Source organism: Hirundo rustica, chromosome 3 (assembly GCF_015227805.2).
Source record: "Hirundo rustica isolate bHirRus1 chromosome 3, bHirRus1.pri.v3, whole genome shotgun sequence".
NCBI classification, from domain to species: Eukaryota; Metazoa; Chordata; class Aves; order Passeriformes; family Hirundinidae; genus Hirundo; species Hirundo rustica.
In genome coordinates, this window is record NC_053452.1 from 23,378,572 (window position 1) to 23,404,508 (window position 25,937).

Consider the following 25,937-nt stretch of genomic DNA (forward strand, 5'->3'; position numbering starts at 1 on the left):
CTTTTGTTGTGGCTACACACACTGGTGACTTACTAACCAATTATGTCAACAGATTCAAGCAGAGAAGAGTAGAGGTCCAGATTTTTTTTCTTTCCCAGAAAACTGGCTACCTGACTGCCAGATCAGGATAGAATTTGGAATTTGTTTGAATTGATCTGTCACAAATCACAGCCAGCAAAACATCCACACCTTCCCTCCTTAAGCAGTCCTTCAGACTATACAAAAAATAATAGTGTATTTTGCTGGGGGGGAGAATGGTTGGTAAAGCCTTTCTTTCACACACAAAATCTGACATTTCCAGCAGCTTTGTGCTCCTGAAGGGCAATGAGCAAGTTATCCAACTCAGTCTTCTACGGTCCAGTAGTACCTGAACTGTAAAAGGACAGAGTAGGAAACACAAACTGCTTCCACTGTGCTGCAAGGAGTGATCTATTCCAAGGACAGGATGAACAACAGACAGGGGAGAGGGAAATCCACAACCAGTGACCAGACAGCCTGGCAAAAAACTCCCTTAGAAAAAAGCAAGGAAGAAACCTGAAAATAAAATTTCAAATAATACCACAGGCTACAAACCTCTTTCAATTCTGCTCAGGCAAGCCTAAGGCACAAGTGAACTGATCACAAAATCTTCTTCTGTGAACAGGTCTAGAGCTTAATTATGACCTAAAGTGAACTGAGCAAACTTATACAAATTTCACCTCTGAGCTACAGGGATTCAGGAGTCAGATGGTGCTGCAACTGACTATAAGAGACATTTACTTAGCCCTTGCACCCTCCCACCCAACAAAGTCAAGCTTCTCATCTAGTTCAGTTATAGCCATTTCTCCTATGAATTAGAATTAGCTATATATAAGAAAATAATATTTCACAGCCTTTAACCTGCAGAGTCATTTTTTGTAATAACTTAATTCTTGTTTGGTTGAAGTCTGAAATACTATGCTGAATATGTACCTTTTAGAATCAATACCAGAAGCCCAGTTTCTAAATAAGAGCATTTGTGGATGCATTAGAACTGTAATATTATAGGGGCAGAGTGGCATTTTATTTGTGGAGAGGAAAGAGCAAAAGGCATGCAGATGTGCAGCACCTTAATCCACCCACTGCTAGGAGTTGCTACCTCACTCTCCTTTAACTACTCACAAAAATTCACCAAAGAACTACCCGAGGTACGTGCTTGAACATTTACAGCTCCCAAGAGTTAACTGAAAATAAAACTCAGCAGCGTTTCAAGCCAATCCCATGATTGATACAGCAGTGCTATAAAAATCACGAGATCGCCACAGAAGCGCAACAATGGAATAACCACGCAACTGTTACCAAACAACGCCGATATTGTCAAGTTTCTGCAGGGAGGGAGGGAAAAGGGAAGGGAAGAAGGAGGGCACTTCTATTTGCTCAAAGGACAAATAAAGGCTAGTACTTTATTTTTTGTTATTGCCACGAGAAACTGAACTGTTAATACTAACCTCTATTTGATTGGAACACTAAAAAGCTGCTCAGCTGCAGAAAACAAAGCTCTTAGGTGAAGAACATAATTACCTAAAATACCCACAGTTTCAAGACATACATACACCACTATTTAACAGTGCAATGCCTCTGTTTAAAAATAGTATTTAAGCCATTTAGAAGAGTTATATTCAGCCATATTTACACATGCTAAAAAAAGCACCGCATTTTTTCCCTCTCAAGGATAAAAACTCAATTGTATTATAAAAGCAATTTTTTTGTTCTTAAGAAAGGCACAAAATGACTGAAGTATCCACATTTCTTGCCTTACAAGAAGGCTTGAAAGTAAAGGAATCACACACCTGTATGTGGGGCCATGAGGCTTCAAGAGTTGGTTCATCTTCTTCTGGATCAAAATCTGGGTTATCACTAGGTGGAAGTGTTCTGAAAATATTAGAACTAATCTGCAAGGGAAAAAAAAACAAAACTAAATTGTATCACTGCTTACGCATTCACAGATCACACTCATTAAGGTACTGCATTCATCCTGAAGTCAAATGAAACAAAACCATCTAGAAAAAGTAATATAATAAATCACTTGATCTTTTTTTTTTTTCAAAATTGCAAAATACAACCACCCAGAAGTCTGTAACACGCCAGTGAAAAATAAGAAAGTAACTTTTGTCTCAACTGCTTTACAGGCTTGTAGCTAGATATGGTCACATTCCAGAATCTTCCCTGAAACTACGGAAGTTGAAAAGAATTCAGCTTCCCCTATAAAAAACAATTTTTAACTATGTGACCCCAAGAGCTGGTTTTATATAAGACCACAAATAAAATATAACTGATTATTATTTAAAGAGAGCTCTCTCCACATAAGAGAGAGCACGTCTATTGTGTAAGGCAGACAATCCCAAAAATGTATCTTATTTCTACAGTTCTTTACTTTATTTGATTTCAAGATGTTTCTGTTTACATTTTTCACCTTTGAAAATTTCAAGATGTTTTAAGGGTTTGGAAAGTTAGAAACAGGTAACCATTCTAGCTTTTCCGTTTCACACAGTAGCTACTTTTACTTAAAGTTACTCTAAGTTACTTTTAGTATGATGCAGTCACATCAAATCCATTTCAAAAGGACAAGTTTAAAAAGGGTTTTTTGGGGATTTTTAAAGTATATGAAAGTGTGGATAGAAGACCATTCAGATTTCAAAGTAAAAATGCCATCTCTTGCACCACATATAACATACTGGATTTAAATCTCTAACACAAACAAAAGAGAACATGAAGTTCATTTCATTTCTGCATTTTTTACCATTCTTTCAGGAACAAGTTTAACCCAACTTTCCCAATCACCTTTCAAACTCTTTTAGCCTTTTTGATCAAATCTGTTTCAAGCAGCTGCTTATCACGCAAGCCTACTAAGCACAAAAGAAACTGTTCGACAGTTTGCAGAAAATCCTCCTGCACATACTCCATGGAGTCTCCAAGGTGTTTCAAGAATTGAGCAAAAGGACTTGAGAAACATCCTGAAGTCACCCAGCTGGCTCTGCACATAAGAATCAGCTGCCTCATTAAACAAGATCACAGAACGTGTAGGTTGGAAGAGACCTCCAAGATCGAGTCTAACCCATGCCCTAACACCTCAACTAAACCTAGTGCCACATCCAGTCTTTTTTTAAACACATCCAGGGATGGTGACTCCACCACCTCCCTGGGCAGGCCATTCCAATACTTTTATCACCCTTTCTGTAAAAAACCTTTCCCTAATATCCAGCTTATATTTCCCTTGGCACACCTTAAGACTGTGTCCTCTCGTTCTGTCAGTTGCTGCCTGGAGAGAGACAGCTACACAGCTATTGCATTAAATGACTTTTCATTTCCTCCTGTGCCCTTTGCTCTGTGTCGTGGCACTGTCTCCTGCTGCTGCCCTGGGTTGGAAGTGCACTGAAGTTCTGAGTGCATGGGCTCAGCTGTCTCCGAGCTTAATGCACAGGAAAAACCACAAAAAACCAAAACCCCCAAACAAACAAACAACCCCACTAAAACCAATACAGTTGTCCTTTGACATTGTAAACACAAGGGACTTGGGATTCCAAAGCTCAAGAACAAAAGGCTGGTGGGCAGAGGAGGGGGAAATAGTAATCAGAGAGAACATTAGCTTTAACCAAGCTCAAAATCCTGGTTCTCTTATTTGCTTTATCTACTCTTACCAGGTAAGCAATAAAACCCTCCAGCATATGAATCAGTCTGCTACAGAGAATGTTCTACCTCTGCTTTCAAGTGCTCTGGTGACATCTTCTGAAAACACTTCTTTTTCTTTCTAGATGCATCTCACTGAACTGAGCTGGTCAGCCTTCAGCACAGAACCTCAGAGTAGTGAGTAAGTTTCATGTCCAAAACAAAGCTTCTAAATACACTTCCGTAGCAGAAACAATTAGCAAGCCCCATAGCCAGGCCTTTGGAAAACCAACTGTATGATTTTCAGAGTATTCAATACTTCCACTAGCATCATTCATCTCCTGAGAGTATATGAAACTTAAAATAAACTTGCACCCTTTTTACATACTAGCCTGTCTCTCCCCCAAAAAGCCAGTTAATTTACTTTATTATGTTTGCAATACTTTTGCAAATCATTCTCTATGTCCTCTCATATTATTGAAAACATTATTTTTCTTTCCCAAGCGGTGTCCTATCCCAAAACGGTGATTTCAGAAATACAAGTCATAAAAGGCTTTTACCGCTGGACAGATTCCCAGAGAAATCCAACATCAGCTTTCTAAATTAAATCTCAAAGTTTTTCAACAATGACATCAGAAAATGTGCCAGTTAGTGTACTGAGATACAGCAATTATATTTTATTAAAACAAAACAAACAAACAAAAAACAAAACAAAACAAAATCCCTTATTGTCTATACATTTGAAAGATACTAGGTTTAATTCCGATTTCAGACTGTGCAGATTGAGGATACCTGATTTCTCTTAAATTCTGAACTCACAACTCATACAGCCTGTTAGGACAATCTCGTTACATTAGATTTTTATATTCTGCTGGGGGACAAGGGGACGTTGATAGGCACAAGGAGATGAAGAGTTATGTGTACTGAAGAGGCATTTCTGCCATGTTCCCAAAACTGATAAAAGGTGGAACTTTCATATTTCCCAGGAAGTTTTAAAACTTGAAATATTCACAATACCAAACCTTAATTTCATTTTAGTTTCAGAGTACTCTTAACTGAGAATTTCCAGACAGAAAACACACTACTTTTAGATGACCCAGAACAGAGGCGCTGTGCTACACCTTCTAAACTATTTGCGAACAAAACTCTTCCTCAGCTGAAGGAAAATCAGGTTGCCCGAGGCACCAAAAAGATAACCCCCAGTGTGACCCGCACGTTTAAACAAAGACTTTTTAAAATGACATTGTCCCATCCTCAGTGGCTTGAAATGACCCCGGTATCATTTCAAGCTCCCTGCCTGCGGATGCAAGCAGAGCAGAGACAAGCGCAGGAGCCCGTGTGATCCTGGGCTCGGCAGCTGTCCCTGCAACAGAGAGCAGCGGAGGAGAGGAGCCCCAGAGAGCTCCCCACCTGCACAGCCCTTGCCTACACCGCTCACAAACAACACGTCCTTCCCCTTCCCGCTGTCTTAAAGGCATTGTTGACTCAGCCTCCCCACAGCTCGGGCGACTCCAAGGAAACCTGTTTGAAACCCGAGGCTGTCCCCGGCCGAGAGAAAGCCAAGGGGCTTTGGAAAGAAAGCTTGGTCTCTGCTTCTGCCACTCGGCCTGTCCCCTACCGGCAGTCAGATGATAGCCGGGTTACATTAAGGCCATTTCTACCTTTTCATCCCAAAATCACACTTCAAACTCTACATTAAAACTCTTTCTTTTTTTCTTTTAATGTAGGAACACTGAACAGCCTAAAACCAAAACATGAAACAGTAACTCTTCAATCTCAAGCAAGTTTTGCTACCAGGAAAGGCCTTGAGTCTGACACAGGTGTTATGTGGAGGGAGAGACAGACCCAGGCAGATTTTTTTTTCTGAAAGCTGGTACTTCATCCTAATTCAGGAAAGGCCTTTTCTGCTGCCAGTTGCCAGGGAGATTAGAAATACTATTCAAGCTTGGAGGGATCTTTTGTCTCGAGCGCTCAAAAAGCTCTCAGTGAGCATTAAAACTCTCACTGAGCTTCTTCACTCTCTGTCATTTTAGCGGAGAAAAGGAGATGGAAATTTGTTATGGAAGGAAAAACAAGCATCCACAGAATCCGATCATTTGCACAACAACAAAAACCTCAAAAGAACAGCTCGACACCACCTTATCTCCAAGAAAAGAAAACAACTCCAATATAAAAGAAAACCTCCCTTCAACAAGTACTATGGGCTAGTTAGTATATTCTTTCTTCTAACAAGGGGCTACAGAGGGCACACAGAGTAAGAAAATGCTGCAAGGATTTAGGCTTGCTGCCACCAGCAGCAAGAAAAAAAAAGAAGCCCGAGAAGAGGTGAACATACTTTGTCCTTTATTTTCTCATGTAAAAAACGTTTAGCACAGAAAAACAGGTCCTTTAAAAACGAAACTATACAGAACCCTGCAGTGTCCTAGATTTTTTTGTAAAACTTAATAAGCATCTGCTGAAACAGCCAAAACGATTAAAAGGGTTTCAATAATCCTAGCTCTTCAGTATAATGGCAGAACATCCACACTTATTTACATTAAAGATCTGATCTTCCCTATCAGCTGCCCAGAAAAAAAAAACCCAAGCAAACAACAAACAAAACGAACCTTAAGAAAAAACTAGCTTGTACTGTATAGAGAACTACACAAGCTCTCAAGCTGCTTCCTGAGAGCTCTTTTAAAGTCAGCATTTTATCTATGTAAACTTCAAAGTTTAGAGAACTATTAATGTAAATGCAAGGGCACTAAAGCCATTGTTTTTACATTTCACATTTCTAGGAATAAAAAATAAATTCAGATTATTCTCAAGTGTCTTTCATTTGCATTCCCTGTACATGGAGTATAGGCAGATCAAAAACATTACTTAAGTAGCATTTGAAAATGCACATAAACACCTGGGAAAATCAGCAGATAACAACCACAAATATTTTGTTCATTATTCAGCAAGCCATTAGGAGCAATTGCATGGGACAAGTCATCCTATGGTTTATAACTTCAACAAACCACTTAGGCTACTCTAGTACAGCTCTCCAAGGCCAAAATAATAACAAACAACCATATACAGTATTTACAAAGTAGAGCTGCTCTCTTATACTGATAAATCTTTCTGCTGTCACCAGTGCCTGCAGCAATCACTACCAGAAAACTTTAGCCTAACTCTCTGTTGCCACTAGTAAATAAAGACAGGCAGCACTGAAATATTGCTGTTTTCTGAAAGAGAACAACTTTATAGCTTACCCGGACTGCAAGTATCTGCAGCGTACCCGTTCCTTCATTTTAATTAACCTGAATGTTTCAGCTCATAATTAAAACTTGCAAGCTGTTTGTTTTTACAAGCCTTTCTGAGCCAAGTTACCATTAACAAATTATATTATATTGTATAAGCAGAATAACCAACCACAATTTTGAGTTAAATGCCATTAGGAGTCATAAACTGATTAAGGTATTTTATTAAAATTCAAACCATAACAAGAGCATTCTACTTACCATTTTCACTATGTCAGCATAAGCTGATTCAACAATCACTCCACGATTTGTTGAAACATATTCAACCAGTTCATTCAGTGTTGCTCTCTTGATTTCTTTGCTTTTCAGGTCTGAAACAGAGTCCATGAAGTCAAAGAGCACACAACACTGTTGCAACTTCTGACAAAAAAGATCTTGCTGTTCATTGAAGGTGGCATCTACAAAAGAAAAAAAAAAAAACAAAACCAAAACCCCAAACACTTAAGTCTGTAGAAGCAAACACAGGTTTTCTAAATCTATTTTGTTGACAAGAACTTGCATAGCTACGACTCTTTTTTTAATGAGGAATGTTGTGCTTCATAGTCAGCAAACTAATAGCAGATTACTAAGCAATTTTGGCAAAACTGAAAATATCTGTATGTTAAAATGGAACACCCACCATCCCCAACTTTTGGTACATGAAAGAAATAATGGACAAAGATATGGCAGTAAATATATTTACCAGCAATGAGTGCCTGAATTAACTTTATTTGAAATACACAGACATTAACAAGTCCCAGCTCTCCATCACCAAAAGTCATATCCAGAAGCAGTGCATCAAACTAACCTTTCATTCATCCGATTTGTCTCATTCTGTTCCCTAATCCTTTATTATGTAACCTGCTTAAAAGCTGTAAAATCTGCTTTGAAGGAACCTTGTCTTTTTCCCCCAATGCAAAATGCTTCACATACTTTTGACATCATGTGATCAACGTTTCTCTGAAGAAAGAATTCCAATATTTCGAAAGGATTAATCCTGAATTTTAACGCTTTGGTCTAAATAATTTATGACAATCTTAGTCATGTAAGGATTTTCCAGATTTTTTGGCCTATTAAGACAATGTGTTTGGCTGTGACTTAGCATTTTCATTTTAGCCTTCAGTACCCCTGTAATCTGATAAGCAGAATTCCTCCATTAGCATTTCACATTAACTCTAAAAGAGACGGATTATCAAGCACCACACTCTTCAAAAATTTAATACATCCTTAATATATTGTAACTGTTCCAAAGCTGCACGATCATAACAATCATAAGAAAGTCATGGTTTTAACTGAAAATTTGGCTTAATGTGTCTTTCGTTCTTGTTTTCAACTGTTTATAGGGGTTCAAAGCCACTGTACCAACACAGCATCACCTCATCTATGAGCCAGTAGGCATTTCACTCACTCTGGTGAAAAAATAGTATTCCTAATTTTATCTCCAAAGAAAGAATTCTCTCCCCTGAAGAATTTTCAAGACTTATCTACAGCCTGACTACGTCCCTTAGCATCATTCATTCACTGCAGTATGGCTATGAACACTGCTGTTTCATCACCAAAAAAAGTTAAAGACAAGAAAAAGGCAATTGAGTACTGAAAATATTGTCTCACTTTAAAACCTGAACAAATCAGGAAAAATCTTCATGCTTCTCTTTAATGTTTTAGAATTATACTAATTAAACAAACTTCATTAGGTTTATACCTTTAACAGTTCATTTTGATAATGCCCATTTCTCAAGTTTCCTACCAAAATACCTTTCATTTAGTGGCTGGAACAACAACAGCCCACAGCAGGTTTAATATTCAGTAATTATCTGATAGAATTGTTTCGTTTCCATTTAAAAAAAAAAAAAAAAAGTAATTGCTGAAATGGACTGACATGCCTCCAGTGTAACCCATAGTGCTGACTGTGCCCTGGAAATCCAGGCACCAGAATTCTGTATTGTGTTCCTTTCCCCACCTGACAGATATGATCCTTTTAGCTGAGCATAACAACTTCAGGGAGCTTTTGAACGAGCCAGCAATTACTGCTCCCTCATGAAGAACGATTCACACTTCTGAATGTCAATTCTGCTGTTTTAAAGCCATTTTTCTTTCGAATAAAAACCTCGCAAGATGCTTATTTCACTCAGTTAACTACAAAGAGACAACTTGTTACACTCTGCAACATAATGAACATCAGCTGTAAAAACATTTGTAAGTTATGTAACATTTCAGGTCAGATCTTCTAATATTCTACAGCGGATTGCATGTGTAAGTATTGTATCATAGCAACAAAGGAATAACAGTGACATGCTGAGGATAAAATCCAAAAAGCCTAATTTAAGAAACCGACACAGAGGGCAGCGTTTTTTGTTGCTAGCCCCAAGCTGATAGCCAGACTAACACAGGAACCAATCCTACTCTTACCCTCATTTCAAACTCAACTACAGTCCAAATTACAAAGGTCCACAAGAGAGGTACAGCTAATACAACACAATTAGCTGATGATAAAAAATTAAAAAGAAATTAAAAAAAAAAAAACCTAAGTATCACTAAGCAAAATTTACTTAGAAGTTTCAAAAACCAGCAGACAGCACCTGAGTACTTCTAACCATGGTTCAGACTAAAGACCCCAGGTTAAATGCCAGTAACTGGAATTCATACAAAATAATTAAATCACTTACTACCTTCCCTAGGATACCAAATAAATTCCTGCATTAGCCACTTCTAGTTAGACACCAGAGTAAAAGAGAATCTCTCCCCTGCCATGCATCAGCAGTCCATTTCATTAGCAACCTGATCTCTTTCAATTGGACACGCTTCCTCAAATGAAAAACCTGCCCATTAATCTGTTTTGTTAATATTAAAGTAAATTATTTTGTTTTACTATTTAAAGTAAAACCAAAGGAAGTATCTTCTTCTACACATACATCCTTTTTTTGTACTTACAAGGGGAAACACAATTATTTTATCTACTTATTACTCTAGTCATGTGCAAGAGATGAAAATTATGTGCAACCATGGCAAAAAAAAGGTAACAAAAAGCCAGTTCTGTTCTATCAGCACAATCTGTCTTCATGTGCTCAATCCCTGCCTGACACATTGCACATTTGTCCCAGGAATGTTATGAAAGGTACCATGGGAACCACCAAGTGATTGAGGAAAATTTGTTTTGTCAGATCGGGTTCTTAACTTTTCAAAGCCTTGCCTTTAACTATCCCAGCACGGCGAAAGCCAGACAACTTTATACCACAAGATATTATTCCTGTTCTTGGAATAAAATAAACTGTGCCACCAGAACTGCATAAAAAACTGGAGCTTTTAGATTTAGTAGTTGAACAACCAACAGCATGATTTTTAAACCAGCTTTGATCTAATATTCTATGAAGATTTACATTGTACATGTGGACTTCAAGATAATTGTTAATCTTCAAATACCCTAAATACCATAAAGACCACAGAAGATAAATTAGGTTCAAAGTAGACAGTGGATGCCTCAGTGAAACAACCCTGAATGATGATGGGCAATCCTGAAGACAAAACTTAACATCCAGCACCAAAAGAATTATTGCAAATTATGATCCACTTTAATCATGACTTGCCTCTGGTCAATTCCATGATAGATAGTAGAGAGCTTGTACCTGATTAAAATACTTAATTTGATTGTTGCACTTCATAATACTTAAATTTTCCACAGACTATTTCTACTGTTTACATACCCTCCGTCATTACAGACAGTAGGCACAATAATAAAGGACAAAATGTAGCAAGCATTTTGACTTGGAAGTTCTTCCTGAGCAGATGTTTTAAAATGTTGAAACAGCACGATTGTACAGACTTGCTTTAAACTGAATGCTTTCAGATTTATAAGGCCATCAATGCAAATCTAAGCATGGAATATTGAGTTAAGAGACTAATCTTCCTAGGGAAGGCCCAGGTAAAATACGGGAAGAAAAAGAATTCACAAGAGGTACCTCACTGGTACATAACTGGAGACAACAACACACTACAATGATGTCTTCCTACAATATATTTATCTCTTTTGCTTACAGGCCTTCCTCCTGGAAGGAAAAGAAAGATAATTCTCCTTTCTCAACAAAATTGTTTACCCAAGACCTTCAGTACAAAGCCAGAGACGCTAACATAATCCTTGATTCATCAGCAGAAACCAGACTCCAAATCCACAAAAACACTCAACTGCACAAATGCAAGTTCAAAATTTGTAGTTTCCCTGCCAATACAAAACAAACCCTCTCAAACATTTACAAACATTTTCCTTCTTTTTTTTTTTTTTAAGTCTCTCTAATTAAATATTTTTGCTTTTTCCCAAAAGAGCTACCCCAGGAAGCCAGAGAAACAACGAAGGAGCTTTGGTCTGACAGCCTCTTAAAGCAGTTTGTACACAGCCCTTTCAAGCCCTGAGGCAACGATATTATGGAATAAAGTACCACATATCTCCTTAGAACTTGGTGGCAATTCTACACTTCTACATAATTCCCTGACAAAGTGAATCCATGAAAAGGATCATGTCACGGTTATGCTGCATTCCACAGTGCAAAGTTTAGGGTTTAGTCTCTGCTGTCTGGTCACACTTACTGCACTGTATTCAGCTGTACTCAGTGGTGGAGGGATCTGCTGGAGCAGGACCAAGCCTTAACACTGACATGGAGAGAGGAACACGTGGACTACGAGATATCAAATCCCCAGGTTTGGTTTTGCAGCTTTTAATTTGAAGGAATCCACGTTCTTGTACAGCCTGCTGCTTTCAGAGACCATTAGCCTGAAAAGGAGGGAGTGTGATAAACTCTGCCCCACTTACATAAACCAAGCATGGGGAGTCCCATTTGACCTCAATTTAATATCTGGTTTTGTCCCAGAGAGCTCTTGTACGTGATTGTTGTGATCTCCCCTAGCATCTAAGTGTCAGTGCTGATGTTACAGGCATGACAAAACATTTTCAGGCGATGCAGTTTTGGTGCAGTTGATGTTAAAGCAGGGCACAGAGTTTTCCAGGTTCTCAGAAGTCTCCATCTGCAGCCTGACAGGCAGCAAAGTCGTTGGCTGAAAGAGATTGAGAGAGGTCTCTCTCCCGGCTACCCCCTTTCCCAATTACTCCTCCCTTCCCTTTCTCTGTTCTAGTCACATCCATCCATCAGCACCGGCTCTGGAACTTGTCAGGCTCTTCCTAAGCTGCTTTAACTCAATAACATGGTCTTATTAGTGAGGTTAAATGGCTTCTGGAGGGGCCTGATGTGCATCAGCTCTGGCACAGGATTAGAGACGGGAGCAGAAGCTCTCTGCAGTGAGCTGTTAAGTTAGTTTACCATCTCCTCTGGAACCACATCATCCAAGTATTGAGGCATGAGATAATGTGTAGGTAAGATTTTTCAGTTAAGTTAGACACTTCTGAGAATAATACAGTTTGTTGCCAGGTTTGATTATTCTCGGCCTTTTGTTTTAAATCACTTTAAGCTCCTTTTTAAAGAAAAAATGTATTCCCCGTAGACTTGGCTGCCCTGGTAGTGTATAACATTACCCAGTAACTCCATACACTCATAAGAGAAGTTCCCACAATTCCAGCTTTTGGCAGCTCACCAGCCCCACTGAAACTGATGGGGCTACTCAGACGAGCTCTGCGCAGCACCGTAGGCATCCAAGGAATTTTTCATCAATGCTTTCAGGTTTTCCACATTAAAAAATCTTTGTCACCCTAAGGAACAAGCACTATTTTTTAGTAGACCAGGTTGTAGGTTTTTCCTCTGCTCCCTCCAATCAAGAGCTCAATACATTCTTTTGAATGTATTTTCAAATTACCTGTTACCCCAAAGTCTACAGATGTTGCCAGGGCTCTGGAAGGGGCTTAGTGAATTTTTCTGCATGTTGTCAGTAAACAGAACTCTGACTTTCCAGGACAGATAAGGGAGTCAGAACAACATTATGTATCTTAAAAGTTAACCAGCTCCTTATTCAATAGTAAGTTTGTTCACTAGAGAAGATTTGGAAGACAATGTAATTAAAATGCATTTTCAATCATTATAGAAAGGAAAATTATACTATCTATACTATCTACAGGAGATAAACAAAACCAAAACAAAAAACCCACAAACACAAAAAGGACTTGGCACAGAATTGCCAAGTTGGTCAATCCTGTCTAACATTTAACCTACTCATTTCAGAAATCAGGACTGAAAAGGGGCAATCAAGGCAACAAGCTGAGCTTCTCCTGTATTTCCATTTTTAAGTAAACTATTCTGCAGATGGTCATCAGACAAGACTTGCACACTGTGGCACCCTCCACATAGTAGATCTCTGGTCTCTTTTGAAATAGTAAGAAAACCAGAAATTTTGCTCACTGGAATATTCTGAATTTAAGATTAATTCTGTGATACATGCCAGGAAAGTAAAAAAATAAAAGGAAATCGCATATTAGAATTAAAACTAGATGAGAATAACAATCAACAATTCCTTTTATTCACATACGGTGCAGTTTAGAGTTAGTTACAAGTCTAGGCTACAGGTAATTTTTAAGTCTGCAGTGGTTTCACATTCACCTGTTTCTGTTTGCAAAGGAAATTTGCCATGTTAACCCATGACAAAGCCATTCAGTAAAAAGTACCCATGGAAAGCTGTCTCCTACCCAGTAAGATGTTTGTTCAGAGAGTCTCATCTGCTGCTCCACGTGGCCAGCAGTTGACCTCTGCAAATCACTCCAGAAAATCTGAAAAGCCCATCTGATTTAACAACATCTGTCACAAATTCTGTGACACAGCTTCTTGCAATGATAATGAACTGCAAGTGTCTTATCTAGATTGTTTCTGCCATCTTCCAGGCTTTCTTATAACCTCATATAGTTAAGAGTCTCCAGCTACTACCATGTCAAATCCCTTGATTTTTAATTAAGATTTGAGTCAACCAAGACACTTCAGAGAGTAAGAAAGTACACCGCTGAAATGCTTTTGTATTAAGAGCCCTATTTCTTACTGTTTAATTACAAAAGAAAACAAGCGGTTAAAATGAAAAGTAATACAAATTATCCTCTTGGTCCTTAGACTCTAGTAACTGGGCCTGCCACAATTCACCTTATTTCTACCACACTTTCTAAAAAACAGAAGAATTAAAGCACCATTGATTCTTTAAACAAATAAAAACTCACCAAGCATACCAACCCCTGGAACAGGAACAAAAACACCCTAAAGTTACCCTTAGCAAAATGTACAAGTCTAACAATACAATGGTTATCTCAAGAGCAGTTCAGAACCTAGCTGAAATTCAGTTCCATGAACAACAAGGAAAAGCAGGGGAAAAATTGTCCAATGGACTGACACAGTTGAATCAGCTTTGCTTTTGAAAGTACTAAGAAGTTGAGGAATTTGCAGGACTAACCATATGAAGTTTTGTTCAGAGTGACACTCTATTTATTAGAAAAGGCAAAGAAGTTTCACTTCTTACACAGCTGAAGTGTTACATTTCCAAAAAACAATTATCCCCCCCACTGCTCTTGTACTTAAAACAAGCTTGCTCCCACCTATAAGTCAACTATAATGCTCTCCAATGTGTTCATTTATGGTTTTGGCACACACTGCTACTGTATTTGCTGTCTTCATTAAAAACCCATAAAGCAGTTTTAGTGACTGATCAAACAGCAGAATAAGATGGTTCTGAATGTACCCAGAGCCTCTGAAAAATTAATTTAAAACAGGAACCTGTCTCTTTAAGGAAGAGCCTTTTAAATTTAAGGGTGATAAATCCTTTCGTGGAATTCATATGCACAGCCAGGTCATTCAGTTGGAAAAAGGGAGAGTAATTAATTTCTTGAATGGGAAATTGTTTCTCAGAAGATGTGAATATAGGACAGATAGCAGCTTTAACTTAAAATTACAGAAATTGATACAAAGACCCAAGAATTGAAACTGCTTTCCCAAACAGAAAAGACAGCTCCTAAACAGCTTTCTAAATATTAAAACGCAACAAAGGCTTTTGTTATGGTAAAATAGAGATGCTTTAAAGAAGTCCCCCTAAGAAGAGGGCAAATAAAGATCAAGGTGTGTATGTAAACAGGTCCTTTCTTTAAAATCTAAGGTTACACTGAATGAGCCACAAGGTGGAAGTAGCCAGAGAGGCTGCACAAGCAACTTGTTACTCCACATAATTCACTCTTGTGCCAGGAAAATTAACCAGCAGCAAAACCCAAGAGACTACAGAAGTAGAAGGACACTACAGCCCAAGCTTCTGAGAGCGTCAAAGCAAAAAGATCAGAAGGGACAATTGCTCCATGTTCCCAGAATGTGACATTGTTTACACTTTTCCACAAATGGAAGCACTTGCTCTTAAAGAAACGTTACCTATCAAAGTATAATGGTTCAACAAAATATTGGACTTTCACATGTAATTTTGAAGATGCAATAAAGCCCTTGAGGGTGTGACAAGGTAGACTCAAGTAAGCATTTCACCTCTACCCTGATAAGAATTAAAAGAATAATCTGAGCAGCTCTGCTCCCTATTTTACCCGCCAACAGCTGTAGTGCTCTGCACAAATCTTACCAGGGCACACAGACAGCTGGAAAGCAGGTGACAAAGCTGTGTGCCACACAGCCTCAGTAAAAATTTCAGCTTAATACCCATTATCCAGGACTGCATTAACAACACTTTCAATTCATAGGAACCTAAAAACTTTGCTTGAACAAAACCATGTGATTTGCACCTTTTAAGTCTGAAGGGACAGCAACTGTATTTCCAATTTAAGTTCCAATTTAAGTTTACACTAAGTAACTGCAAAATTCCTGTCTGACTGATTTTACTGTCAGTCATGGTAGCTTATAATTACTGAGTGGTAATTATGAAGTATGCCATAAGTGGAATCTGCGTGGCATATTATTAACAGATTAAAAATCCATTAACTTGTACTCTTCCCCATCATTTCCTCACCATATCCAAGTATAAAATTAAGTAAGATGAAGGTGCTCCAGTTTGACATCACACTAGAACACACAAGTCAACACAAATCAAGTCTGTTTATTTTCCAGAAACTGAAGAAACACTCACGTAATTTTCACATGGCAGTATTAGTGCTAAGTGAAATATAAAAATATCCTTTATTGAAACCAAGGGTAGCTGTTATACACAATTTAACAGAAGTACAGAAACTCATCCTGCAGTTAATTTAGCACTTAGCTTTTAAATGTGAAGGAGATGCATAGAGGAATAATTTAATAGGAAACGTGTGCCAGAGGAAACAGTCAATCTAACTTTTCAAAAGACAAGGAAAACCCACCTCTTCCTTTGAATTCCTGTGTAAATCTGTGTGGAAGTTACAAGTATTGGATTAACTCCTTGGATAAATATAGAGTTTACAAATTGGCCAAACAATGTTTCTTACTTTTCAAAGTCTTCTCGGATCAATAATATAAGGAGATACTTTATAATTATGTTGCAGTAGCAAGAGCTATGATAAAATTAGACAGGGAACACGGGTGAAATCCTAGCTGTGCTGCATTCAGTGACCCAACTCCTACCAACCTGAACAAGATCATCCTGAGTGAACACCAAACATTTGTGGAATCTCTTTGCCTAATTAAAGTGAAGTAGACATTTAGCCTCATAAATAAAATGTTGGGATATTTTTTTCATCGATTTTAAGCATACTCTAACAGTTACACTCTTTCTACCAAAAACTTTAAACACAAAGTGTTTAGTAATGAGGCAACCTGCACTTTAAGTCCTCTCCATTGGGCAAAATCTCTTGGCTATTTTTAAACTCAATTTACATCATTTTGATGTGTTTGGTTTATTTTAATCCTGCTTCCTACTCTTAAGGGAAAATGAACAAATATATATTACCAAACTCTGTCCTTCCTGACTTTACAGCGGGACCAAGCCCAAGTCTCTCAAGAGATGTGATACATCTTCATTTTTCTTCTCAAAACAACAGTAACTGTTTTCCTACAGAATCCAACCATGCTGAAATGCACAGGTTTGTTTCCCCATACATAATTCAAGACCTAAGCTCGGTTAACACCATTTGTTGCTTTTACACACATGGGGAACCAAAATTTTGCTGCTTAACAAGATTTCAATCTTACATCTATGTCATATTTCAAGCATAGAATTTGTAATGGAAAATACAGTACACTTTTCAAAAGTTTTACATAACTACACTAAAATTAGAACCTTTTTTAAAAAAAACACTACTGCTCCCCCCACACATCTCCCATATAATTTTATTTGGGATGAAATTAATAAAATAAAAACTGTGCCTCTGTATTTTGAAGAGCCAAGCATCCACAGAAACAAACCAATTAAATCACTTCTAAAAGCTCACTTGTTTATGCAGTGCTGTACTCTGCGAACCCTTTAACACAGCTATAGCAGAAATGAAGCTGTTTCCCCCTTCATATTTAGACACATTGCTGTGACTTTTTATTCCTGATTGTTTTCAGATCAGCCTTCCCGTCCCATGCTATGCTGTCCTCTAAACCTGCTCAACCCACCTCCTCTCTTTCAGTTCTGAGCAAATCCACCGTGCCACTTTCATTGGCTGTCACCCACAGCCTGCCAACTCTTCAAGCGTGTGATGGTCTCACGTACAAACTTCTAATCAGTCATTTGAAACTTGTATAACATGTGGAAAGCTGTTCCCTTATTGTAGGGAGTAACTTTATCATATTTTCATTTCTAAGTGTTTAAAAAAACCCCTATTTACTAGAAATAGAACATCTTCCTTTTGCAGCATTGTTCTTGAATAGACATGCACAAATGTAATTTCTGCTGTTACTCTCACCTCACAACTCCCCAGCAAAATTTGAATCTTCTGAATCCTATCATATCAACAAAGCTGACAAAACCCATCAATTTCACCAAAGGTTTGCTTGGTTGGATCAAGAGAAACGATGGCAAAGAGAAGAAACTTAAGATGAGAATGAGACAGAAATCTTTTCCCAATAGCAAGAGGCAATACAACAGCACCACTTTTATTCATATTTTTTAATTGATAGCCCTTTCTTTTTCCCACCATATCCACTGCAGCAGTACATGCTACTATTTCAACAGGATATAGGTCTGCTGAATTCTGAGCAGACTACTGTTTGTTCCCATAGCCTCCATATTCTTAAAATACTGAGGGCTAGTATCCTGCATTTACATTTCACCAGCCTTCCCAGCTTCACTTCCCACCCCCAAATGTACAGTTATGCTCTCCTCAATTTTAAATTCTCAAGGAAAAAACCCTTTCATTTGATGAACGAGATAATCTGCAATCAATTCCTGATGTACAGAACAAAAACCCTAGGCCTGTGTAGTTCCAGGAAAATCACGGGAAGGTCAAAATCCACGGCTGCAATGAAAAGTTGTTTAGAAATTAGAAGAGAACACGGTAAGAAACATTTCCAGAAAGTTTCACAGCCAACAGGAGCGTTGAGACTCCAAACACTGAGCTCCCTGCAGCCACTGGCAAGGAGCTGGGCTCTGCCCTCTCTTCCCATTTAAGCTTTTCCATCACTGCAGCAGTTCCATCCCATGCCTCCACCTGTAACGTACTCCTGGCCTCTTGCTTGCAGAAAATGACAGGTCTTGCCTACACTTTGCTGCTGTCCTAGCAGTTCTACAGACAAGAAGCCCAAAGAAAGCCTCAGAGCACGGCAGATGGGAGCAGCACAGCAGATCCTGAAGGAGCTCTGCATGAGAGCTTGGTAAATACCAACTCATCAGTCCTGCTGCTGAGCTGCAACAGCTGCAGTTGGGCCAAACAAGATTCATTTGCATTAAGAACCACATGCTAAGCTCCAAAGTACAGCAAGCATTAAACCTCAACACAATACATGGGTTTGGATTTTTTTTTTAATATTGACACTATACAAATTCATCTTTCCTCTAGCATTCAAAGTAGTTTGAATTGGTTTTGCTGAAACTAAGAAAATTAGCCTGAGGAACAGTTGCAAATAAAATTATCCATACTTGGCATGGAAAACTTCAGTCCAAACAGTTCAGCAATGTTGTAAACAGCTGAGAATAAGGTCTTCTGAAGGAAAACTGAAAGCAACCTTAACTATGACGAACTCGGCTTTCAAGTCAGAAACATACTATGAAATAGGCATCTTGTAGACAACATTATTCACTGGCCACAAATACATCAAAACTGGAGAGAAACTAGATCAGTAATTCTCTGAAGGAATCGATGATTCAGACTTTAAAGAGAAGTTACCATCCAGTTTCTAGTCGAGCATTTTTCCAAGGCAGTCTTCTAAAACACGTGTTACTTACTACCTATTCATCCGTTAGGGCTGCAGCTCCAACCCTCCAAAGCCATAATTTTAACCTGCTAGATTAAAACAGGAGTCAGGACAACAAGGGTATAGAAGCTAAATTTTACAGCCTTCTCAAGGGAAATGTCTCTTTTTCATCAGAACAAAACACATATCCCTTCTGTGCTTAAAAAGAATATTAATCTGTCCAGAACTGTTGGTATGACACCTTTTCAAAAGCAATGAATGATTTTAAGATAGACAGATGTTTTAAAAAAAATCCATAGATTGAAATAATCACCTTCTGATCAGATAGCCTGCAGCAACAACTAACTCCATTTGTATTTCCTACAGCAACTAACATTAAATTCAGCACCTGTAAAACCACTATCTGACTAAAACAGAAAGCAATGAATATGGAAAAAGAAATCTGATACTAAGCTGGCACAAGGAAGATGTGAAAGATTGAAATAGAAAAGTTCATGTGAAGACTGTCAATAGGCTCTATATTTAGGAGCTGCTTTTGATGGAAGCATATTCCAAGACCAAAAATTCAAGTCTACGGATAAAAAAAAGGCCAATTTGTTAAGAATTAAAGACTAAAATGTTCCGCTCCATAAATGAAGAACAGTTCCTTAATATAGAAAAAAATTCAAACAGCTAGTTTTTCATGGAACTACTACAGCTTTTTTATCTGTTATAGGTTGTTTATTTCTCAAGATTGTAACTTCACTAAAAAGGAAGTTCTGACTACTTCATAGTGCGCCCTGCTGAGATTATAGTAAGAGGTAAACATAAATTCCTCACAGAACATCCTCATTCTTCATCTGAATTAAAGAGTCTCACTTTTAAGGGAAAACTCATCCAAGATGATCACAGTCGCAGAGGATGTTGAATACAAAAGGTGGAGGATGGGGGACTAGAGAAGAGGAAATAACAATGAATCATGAGGGATACAAAAAACCAAGTGCAAATCTGAGAGAGAAAAGTCTCCTTTCACTTATAAATATTTATTAAGGCTTTAGTAAAAGTAAACCATTCTAAAACGTTGAAGCACATTTTCCCTAAGGGAGCAAAGGCAACTTAATACGACAAGAAAATTCCTCTCAGCTGTTTTTAATTCCACTTATTTATGACACTGTGAAGCACACACTACGTGACTCAAAACCAGTCAAAGAGTGAGGCTTGAACTGATCCTCAGATTTAGTAACACTAAAATTTACCTATCGGCAAGGTTACCAGGCCTCCCTCCAACACTGCCACAAAAGCTTAGCTTGAACACAGTAACTGGTTTTCAGCCAAACCCAAGCTCTCTCTCAAGGGTTTAGGTAAAGAAAATAACCAGAGTTACCACCTATTTTACACCCCGTATTTGAATGCTGACACTACACACTGGGAGGTCTTCTTAAAAATGTCTTCTCATTCCAGTACACTTCACCTCTGCAACTCTCAGCCCCACGGAGATCCCTCTAACTATTGCTAGTCCATGGCTGAAAGATTTCTGGACTACTTTCCAATTCTTCTCTTGTGAGGCTAAGAGGCATCAGGAAGTGTTTATTCTTTCCAGCTACAGTTGACATGTTAGGTACACAGGAAAAAAACAAAATCTATTTGCTTTACAACCTGACAGGCCATATGAACTGTACTAAATAAAAGCAACAAGTTGGTTTTCTATCCACCACTTTTCACCATGTATTTCTACATGTTGCTTCAACCAGAAGTGACAGAGACAAGCATGCATACATCTACTGGACAGAGTCAGATCAGGTTCCAAGGTCAAGTTGCATCTCTTTTTCAAAAATTAAGGTAACTGCCATGTTCTATTGCAGTCCCTTAAAACAATTTCCTATTGGGACAAAATTATCACTCATAAGATAACAAAAGTAATACTCCCTTTGCCAGATTTCTTTAAAAGCAACACTCTCAGAATCGTCCACAGAATGGCAAAATCCTGCTGTGTTCCAGCACATTATTTTGGCTGAAGATTCTTCAAAATTCTTCTATTATGCAAACTTTAGGTAACATAATGAAAAGATTGGGGAGTGATTAAACAATCTTTTTTCTTTTAAATATAATCGCTGTGTCTTCAGTATTTCTTCCTCAGTTGTTAAGTTATACAGCAAGATGGACACTGTCCTGAACAACAATGCTTTAGGAAATCTCCTAAAATAACTGAAGAACAAATTACTAAATTATTTTGAGCATCCTGCTATCAGTCAGGTCTTGCTGAGCTTGTAGATATTGTCACACACAAAGATAAGCTGAATGTTAATCACAACACAATCTTACCATCCCTCCTCTCAATCTTACTCCCCCAAGAACACCTCTGAAGGGAAGAGTTCCTGCTGTTGGGGTCCTACTTGGGACTGTTACCCACTAGTGAGAGATGTGATGTATCCCTGATAGGAGAAATACACAGCCAAAGCACAGGATTTTGGTAATTCAGAGCAGCAGTACAATTAAGTGCAGAAATATGTATTTTTAAGATTATCTGTCTAAAGGCTTTTAAAAAATACAACTCTGAAAGTGTGTCTCACCATCTACAACTCTGAAAGTGTGTCTCACCATCTCAGCTGGCCATTTCAGTGGCAAACAAAACAGCCCCTAGAGAAAAGGAAAAATCCCACAACACTATCTACCCAAGAAGGTACTTTCTAAAGTGATGGGTAATTTCTCTTTTTCTTTTGGAACATCTCTCCCTCCAGAAAAATAGATGCAAGTGTTTTAGGCCAGTCTGACAAACCTATTGGGGAGTTTTAAAACACTGTTTATACTTATTTCAGAGTATTTTCTCTTAAAAGCAATGAAACTAGACAATACCTATAAAAAAGATGAAATATTTTACAGCAGCATAATACCAAACTACTTTTTCATCTAAAAATATTCAATTTTCTCCCAATACAGGTTTGAAATACCTCAGGTTTAACATAAAGCAGAAATTTATTCTAATTACATAAGTGTATGCTGAGTACCCACAGGCATCATTACAATGACTATACTTTCCTTTTCCAATCCATCCCTGGGAATTCTGGCTCATGATTCTGTAGATGATACTACACTGGCAGCATCAAAACTATTGTTGAGTTCCATATCAACTCTAAAGAATAAAGCAAAGCTTTATCTTCCCAAAACATATGTGATTAGAACAAACAGTTTTCTGAAATGATCCGTCTGTAGAGAGAGGAAACTCTTTCTTGAACCTTTTTTCGGTTTCAGGGGCAAGGAAGGTTTAAGAGGAAAATGGAGAGAGGGAGCATTAACAGATGACAAGAAGCAATCCCATGTCCACATTCAAGATAAACCTAACATCACAAACCTAAGGGAGGAAAAACAAGCAAAAGAAGTGCTGCTTGACTTTCTGCAAACTGGCTACTTGGGACACCATAGCCCATAGAAGTCTATTTTGCCTGAAGTAGGTCTCTGAGGCAAGGCTTCACATCTGAATCATAAGCATAAAGACTGAAGGGATTTTACTTTAAGAACTTAAGGCAATCCAAACTGCTATAAAACCCTGCATAACTGAAGAAATTCCTCTGCTGGTTTATGGCTTCAAATTTCCAAACAGCTGAGCTGCTGATGCCGTGCAAAATTTCTCCGTGTTACAAGTAAAAAAGCTGTAAAACCACACTCACAAAACTACAAGACTTAATAATGCAGAGTTAAAAATTTAATATTAAAGTCCCAGCAAAGAATGTAAACTTAGACATTTTGCTGATTGAAGCTGGAATTGCTCCCTGCATAACACACGTATGTTTAACTGTTTGCTGGACCAGGACTCAAACTTTCTGAAGTCTGCCACCTACACGCAGTATTTACCAAGGGCCTTTACAAAGTCTCAAGTGTGGTTTTTAAAATTCAATGCTGAGGAAAACGTATTGTCTAAACACCATGGGAACAGAAGAAACTGAATCTTGATTTCAAACAAATTACCCAGGTTATAAATCCCTCAAATCAAAGTAGTAGACCAAGACAGGACACAACTTCATAGAGAAAGGAAAGCCCAAAACAACTAGCGAGAACACCCCTGCTGCTGTTAAAACTAACACCGAAAACCACTGCAACAAACATGTTAAAACCAAACAAATAACCCTGCCCTCGTTACTCCCCTGCCTAAGCTTATTTCTAGCCAATAACATTTCTGCTAAGAGCGAAGATTTATGATTCATGTACATCTGCCACTCAGAGAGCAAGAAAAAGTGGCTGTTTTGAAATACAAGAGACATGATTATAAATGCCATAAAAATCAATCTGGAAAAAAGAAACCCACAAAAAACTTAGTACCTAGGAATATTTTTAAGCTTGCTATATCTCATCCAGATTTTGGATATTTGCTACAAATCAGATTTTTTTTCCCCCACCATCATAGGATGCAGCTTCAAAAGCCTTAAGACTTTAAAGGCAGTGGAAGCAAAATTAACATGCTAGGTCACGTTAAGGTAATTGCTCTCCCTTATTTTTCAAGTCCCTGACAAATGCTTTAATAACAAGTCTTACATTCTCTCCCCAAAATGTACTTGACAAATGCTTTAATAATAAGTTTTACGTTCTCTCCCCAAAATGTACTTTTTTGTAACTTTAAAAAGATACAGAAACGTATTCTGATGTTCAAAGACATAGAAGGTTGCAATGAACCTAGCTTCTTTTTCGTAACCTAATGAACTGAGCCTTCTCAGATTTTAGCTGCAGCACACTGGATAAAACCTTCACTGTCTCTTTTCCATTCCAGCAATGCCAGCACCCTGAGTTTTCATTCACTCGGGAGCATTTCCACACAGCACTGTGCAGGAGGAAGCCTCCGAGTCAACTCCTGGAGAGCAGCAAAACGCCGTTCCAACGCTGCCCAAGAGCGGTGCGACAGCACGGAGCAGCCGAACCCCAACTCTCTCCGGTAACTCAGGATGTTATGCCACGGGCAGAAGAGTTCCTCTCCGCAAAATCCCCCGTGGGAGGAGCCACCGCTCGCTCCCAGGTGCTAGCAGCTCAACTGCCTGCGCTCCTGAACTCAACTTATCGTCTACATTTTCCTCAATAAGACCTTAAACAACAGGAGAACCAGCCAGAAAAGGGGGGTGGCGAGTTAGTGGAGTCAGCGCCCGGGACAGCGAGCGAGAGAGAGCCGAGCCGTGCGGCGCTGGTTTGTGCGAGCAGAGCAGGAATTCCTGCCGCGGGGTCCCTACCTGGAAAGCACCGGGGCAGGGGAGGACACGGCTAAAGGGCAGAGGGCGCGGGGCAGGGGCCAAGCCAGGGCAGGCGGCGCGGGCAGCGGCACCTGCAGCCGGAGGGGAGGGCGGGAGGGCAGGCTCGTACCTTTGAGCTGGGGCAGCGGCGAGAGCTCCACCGGGCTGCCCTGGCTGCGGAACTGCGAGGAGCCCTGCGAGCGCTTCTGCCTCTGCGCCTTGCGCACCGATTTCCGTGTGAAGCCATCCACCTTCTCCGCGGCAGAGATGGCCGCCGACATGGCTGGGCGGCGGGGCGGCTCTCCACGAGCATATATTGTACCGGAGGGAGAAGCGGGCGGGCAAAAAACAAAGGGGCCTAAAAAAAAAAAAAAAAAAAAAAAAAAAAAACGAAAGAAAAAAAAAAAAACAACCCAACGAAAAACGAAGTCCTGGCTGCCCTCACACACCACACCGACGAGGAGAAGAGCGGAGCGGGCTGGGGAGGCTCCCGGGTCGCTCCTCAGTTCCTGCTTCCCTCGGCGTTTCCTCCCCGCGCGGGGCCGGCGGGGGAGCGGAAGGGGGGAGGAGGAGGAGAAGGAAAGAGAATACAAACAAACAAACCCAAAGACAACTTTGCCCGGCGGGGCGGGGGCGGGCGAGCGCCAAACTTTCCCTCCCGGGCTACCGCTGTCCTCAGGGCAGGCGCGGCGCGACTCGCCGCGGGACGGGCTCGGCGGCGCCGCTGCCTCGCTCCCGCCTCGTTCGCTCCGCGTCCCCTTCGGTCGAGCCCCCTGTCATCGGCCGGACTCGCCCCCGGGCTTCAGCCGCTCGCTTCCACACGCCCCTCGTCCGCCTTCAGCCGCCGCCGGGCGCTCCCCGCGCCTCCGCCGTCATCTCGCCTCGTCGCACTCCGCCGGGGGCCGCCGCGCGCGGCGCCGCCAGAACCCCGGAGCCGCCGGGCAGCGGCCGCGCAACTTGGCGGAGAGAGCGGAGTTGAGCGGAGGGAGGGGAAGGGGCGGGGCCGGGGCGGAGCGAGCGACCGCGGTTGGCGGCGCCGGATGACTGACGGTCCGGATCAGCCAATGGAAGGAGAGGAGCGCGGAACGCCCCCCCGCTCCGCCCGCGGCGGCCTGGGGAGGACGCGGGAGCTGGGCCGCTCTCCGGGGAGCGGACGATTGACGCCCGGCTTCCTCCAACCGGGAGCGGGAGAGGCGGGGCGGGAGGGGTTTCCCGGCGGGGGGAAGAGGAAGGGGAAAGGGAAGGGGAAGGGGCGGGATGGCGGGCGTGGCGCGCCCCGGCCAATCCCGCGGCGGGGAGGGAAGCGGCGCGGCGGGTCCCGCGCCCGCCGGTGCTGCCCGCGGGGACCCCGCCGGAAGGGTGTTTGAGCGGCAGCCGGGAGCCGCGGGTGCGCTCCCCAGCGCATCTCCGTGCCATCTCCCCGGTGCTCCCGGCTTGTTATTCTTTATTGCCCACCCTCCCGACGCCTCAGCGCTTTATGCCTTCCTTCCGTCTCCGCCTGGACTCGGCTGTTTGACGATCGCCGTGGCCGCGGTGCTTTTCCTTTCCCGCATCGAGCCACAGGCCGGTGCTGCGGGCTGGAGGCGCGGCGGCGCCTGAGCCGGGCACGGGCTGGGCTTCCAGGGATGGATGCGCACGGAGAAACTGACCCTGCT

The 25,937-nt window shown here is 40.5% G+C and overlaps 1 protein-coding gene across 1 annotated transcript in view; it reads right to left on the bottom strand.

The window, feature by feature from the left end:
• PPP2R5A (protein phosphatase 2 regulatory subunit B'alpha) overlaps window positions 1–25,150 on the bottom strand; it is a 42,578-nt gene extending 17,428 nt beyond the window's left edge. The window contains exons 1-3 of the mRNA XM_040058561.2: window positions 24,413–25,150; window positions 7,110–7,306; window positions 1,809–1,910 (exon numbers count right to left, since the gene is read on the bottom strand). Of these exons, the coding sequence (XP_039914495.1) occupies window positions 1,809–1,910; window positions 7,110–7,306; window positions 24,413–24,563 (450 nt within the window). The 5' untranslated portion in view covers window positions 24,564–25,150. The remainder of the gene's footprint in view (window positions 1–1,808; window positions 1,911–7,109; window positions 7,307–24,412) is intronic.
• Between the last annotated feature and the right edge of the window lie 787 nt (window positions 25,151–25,937).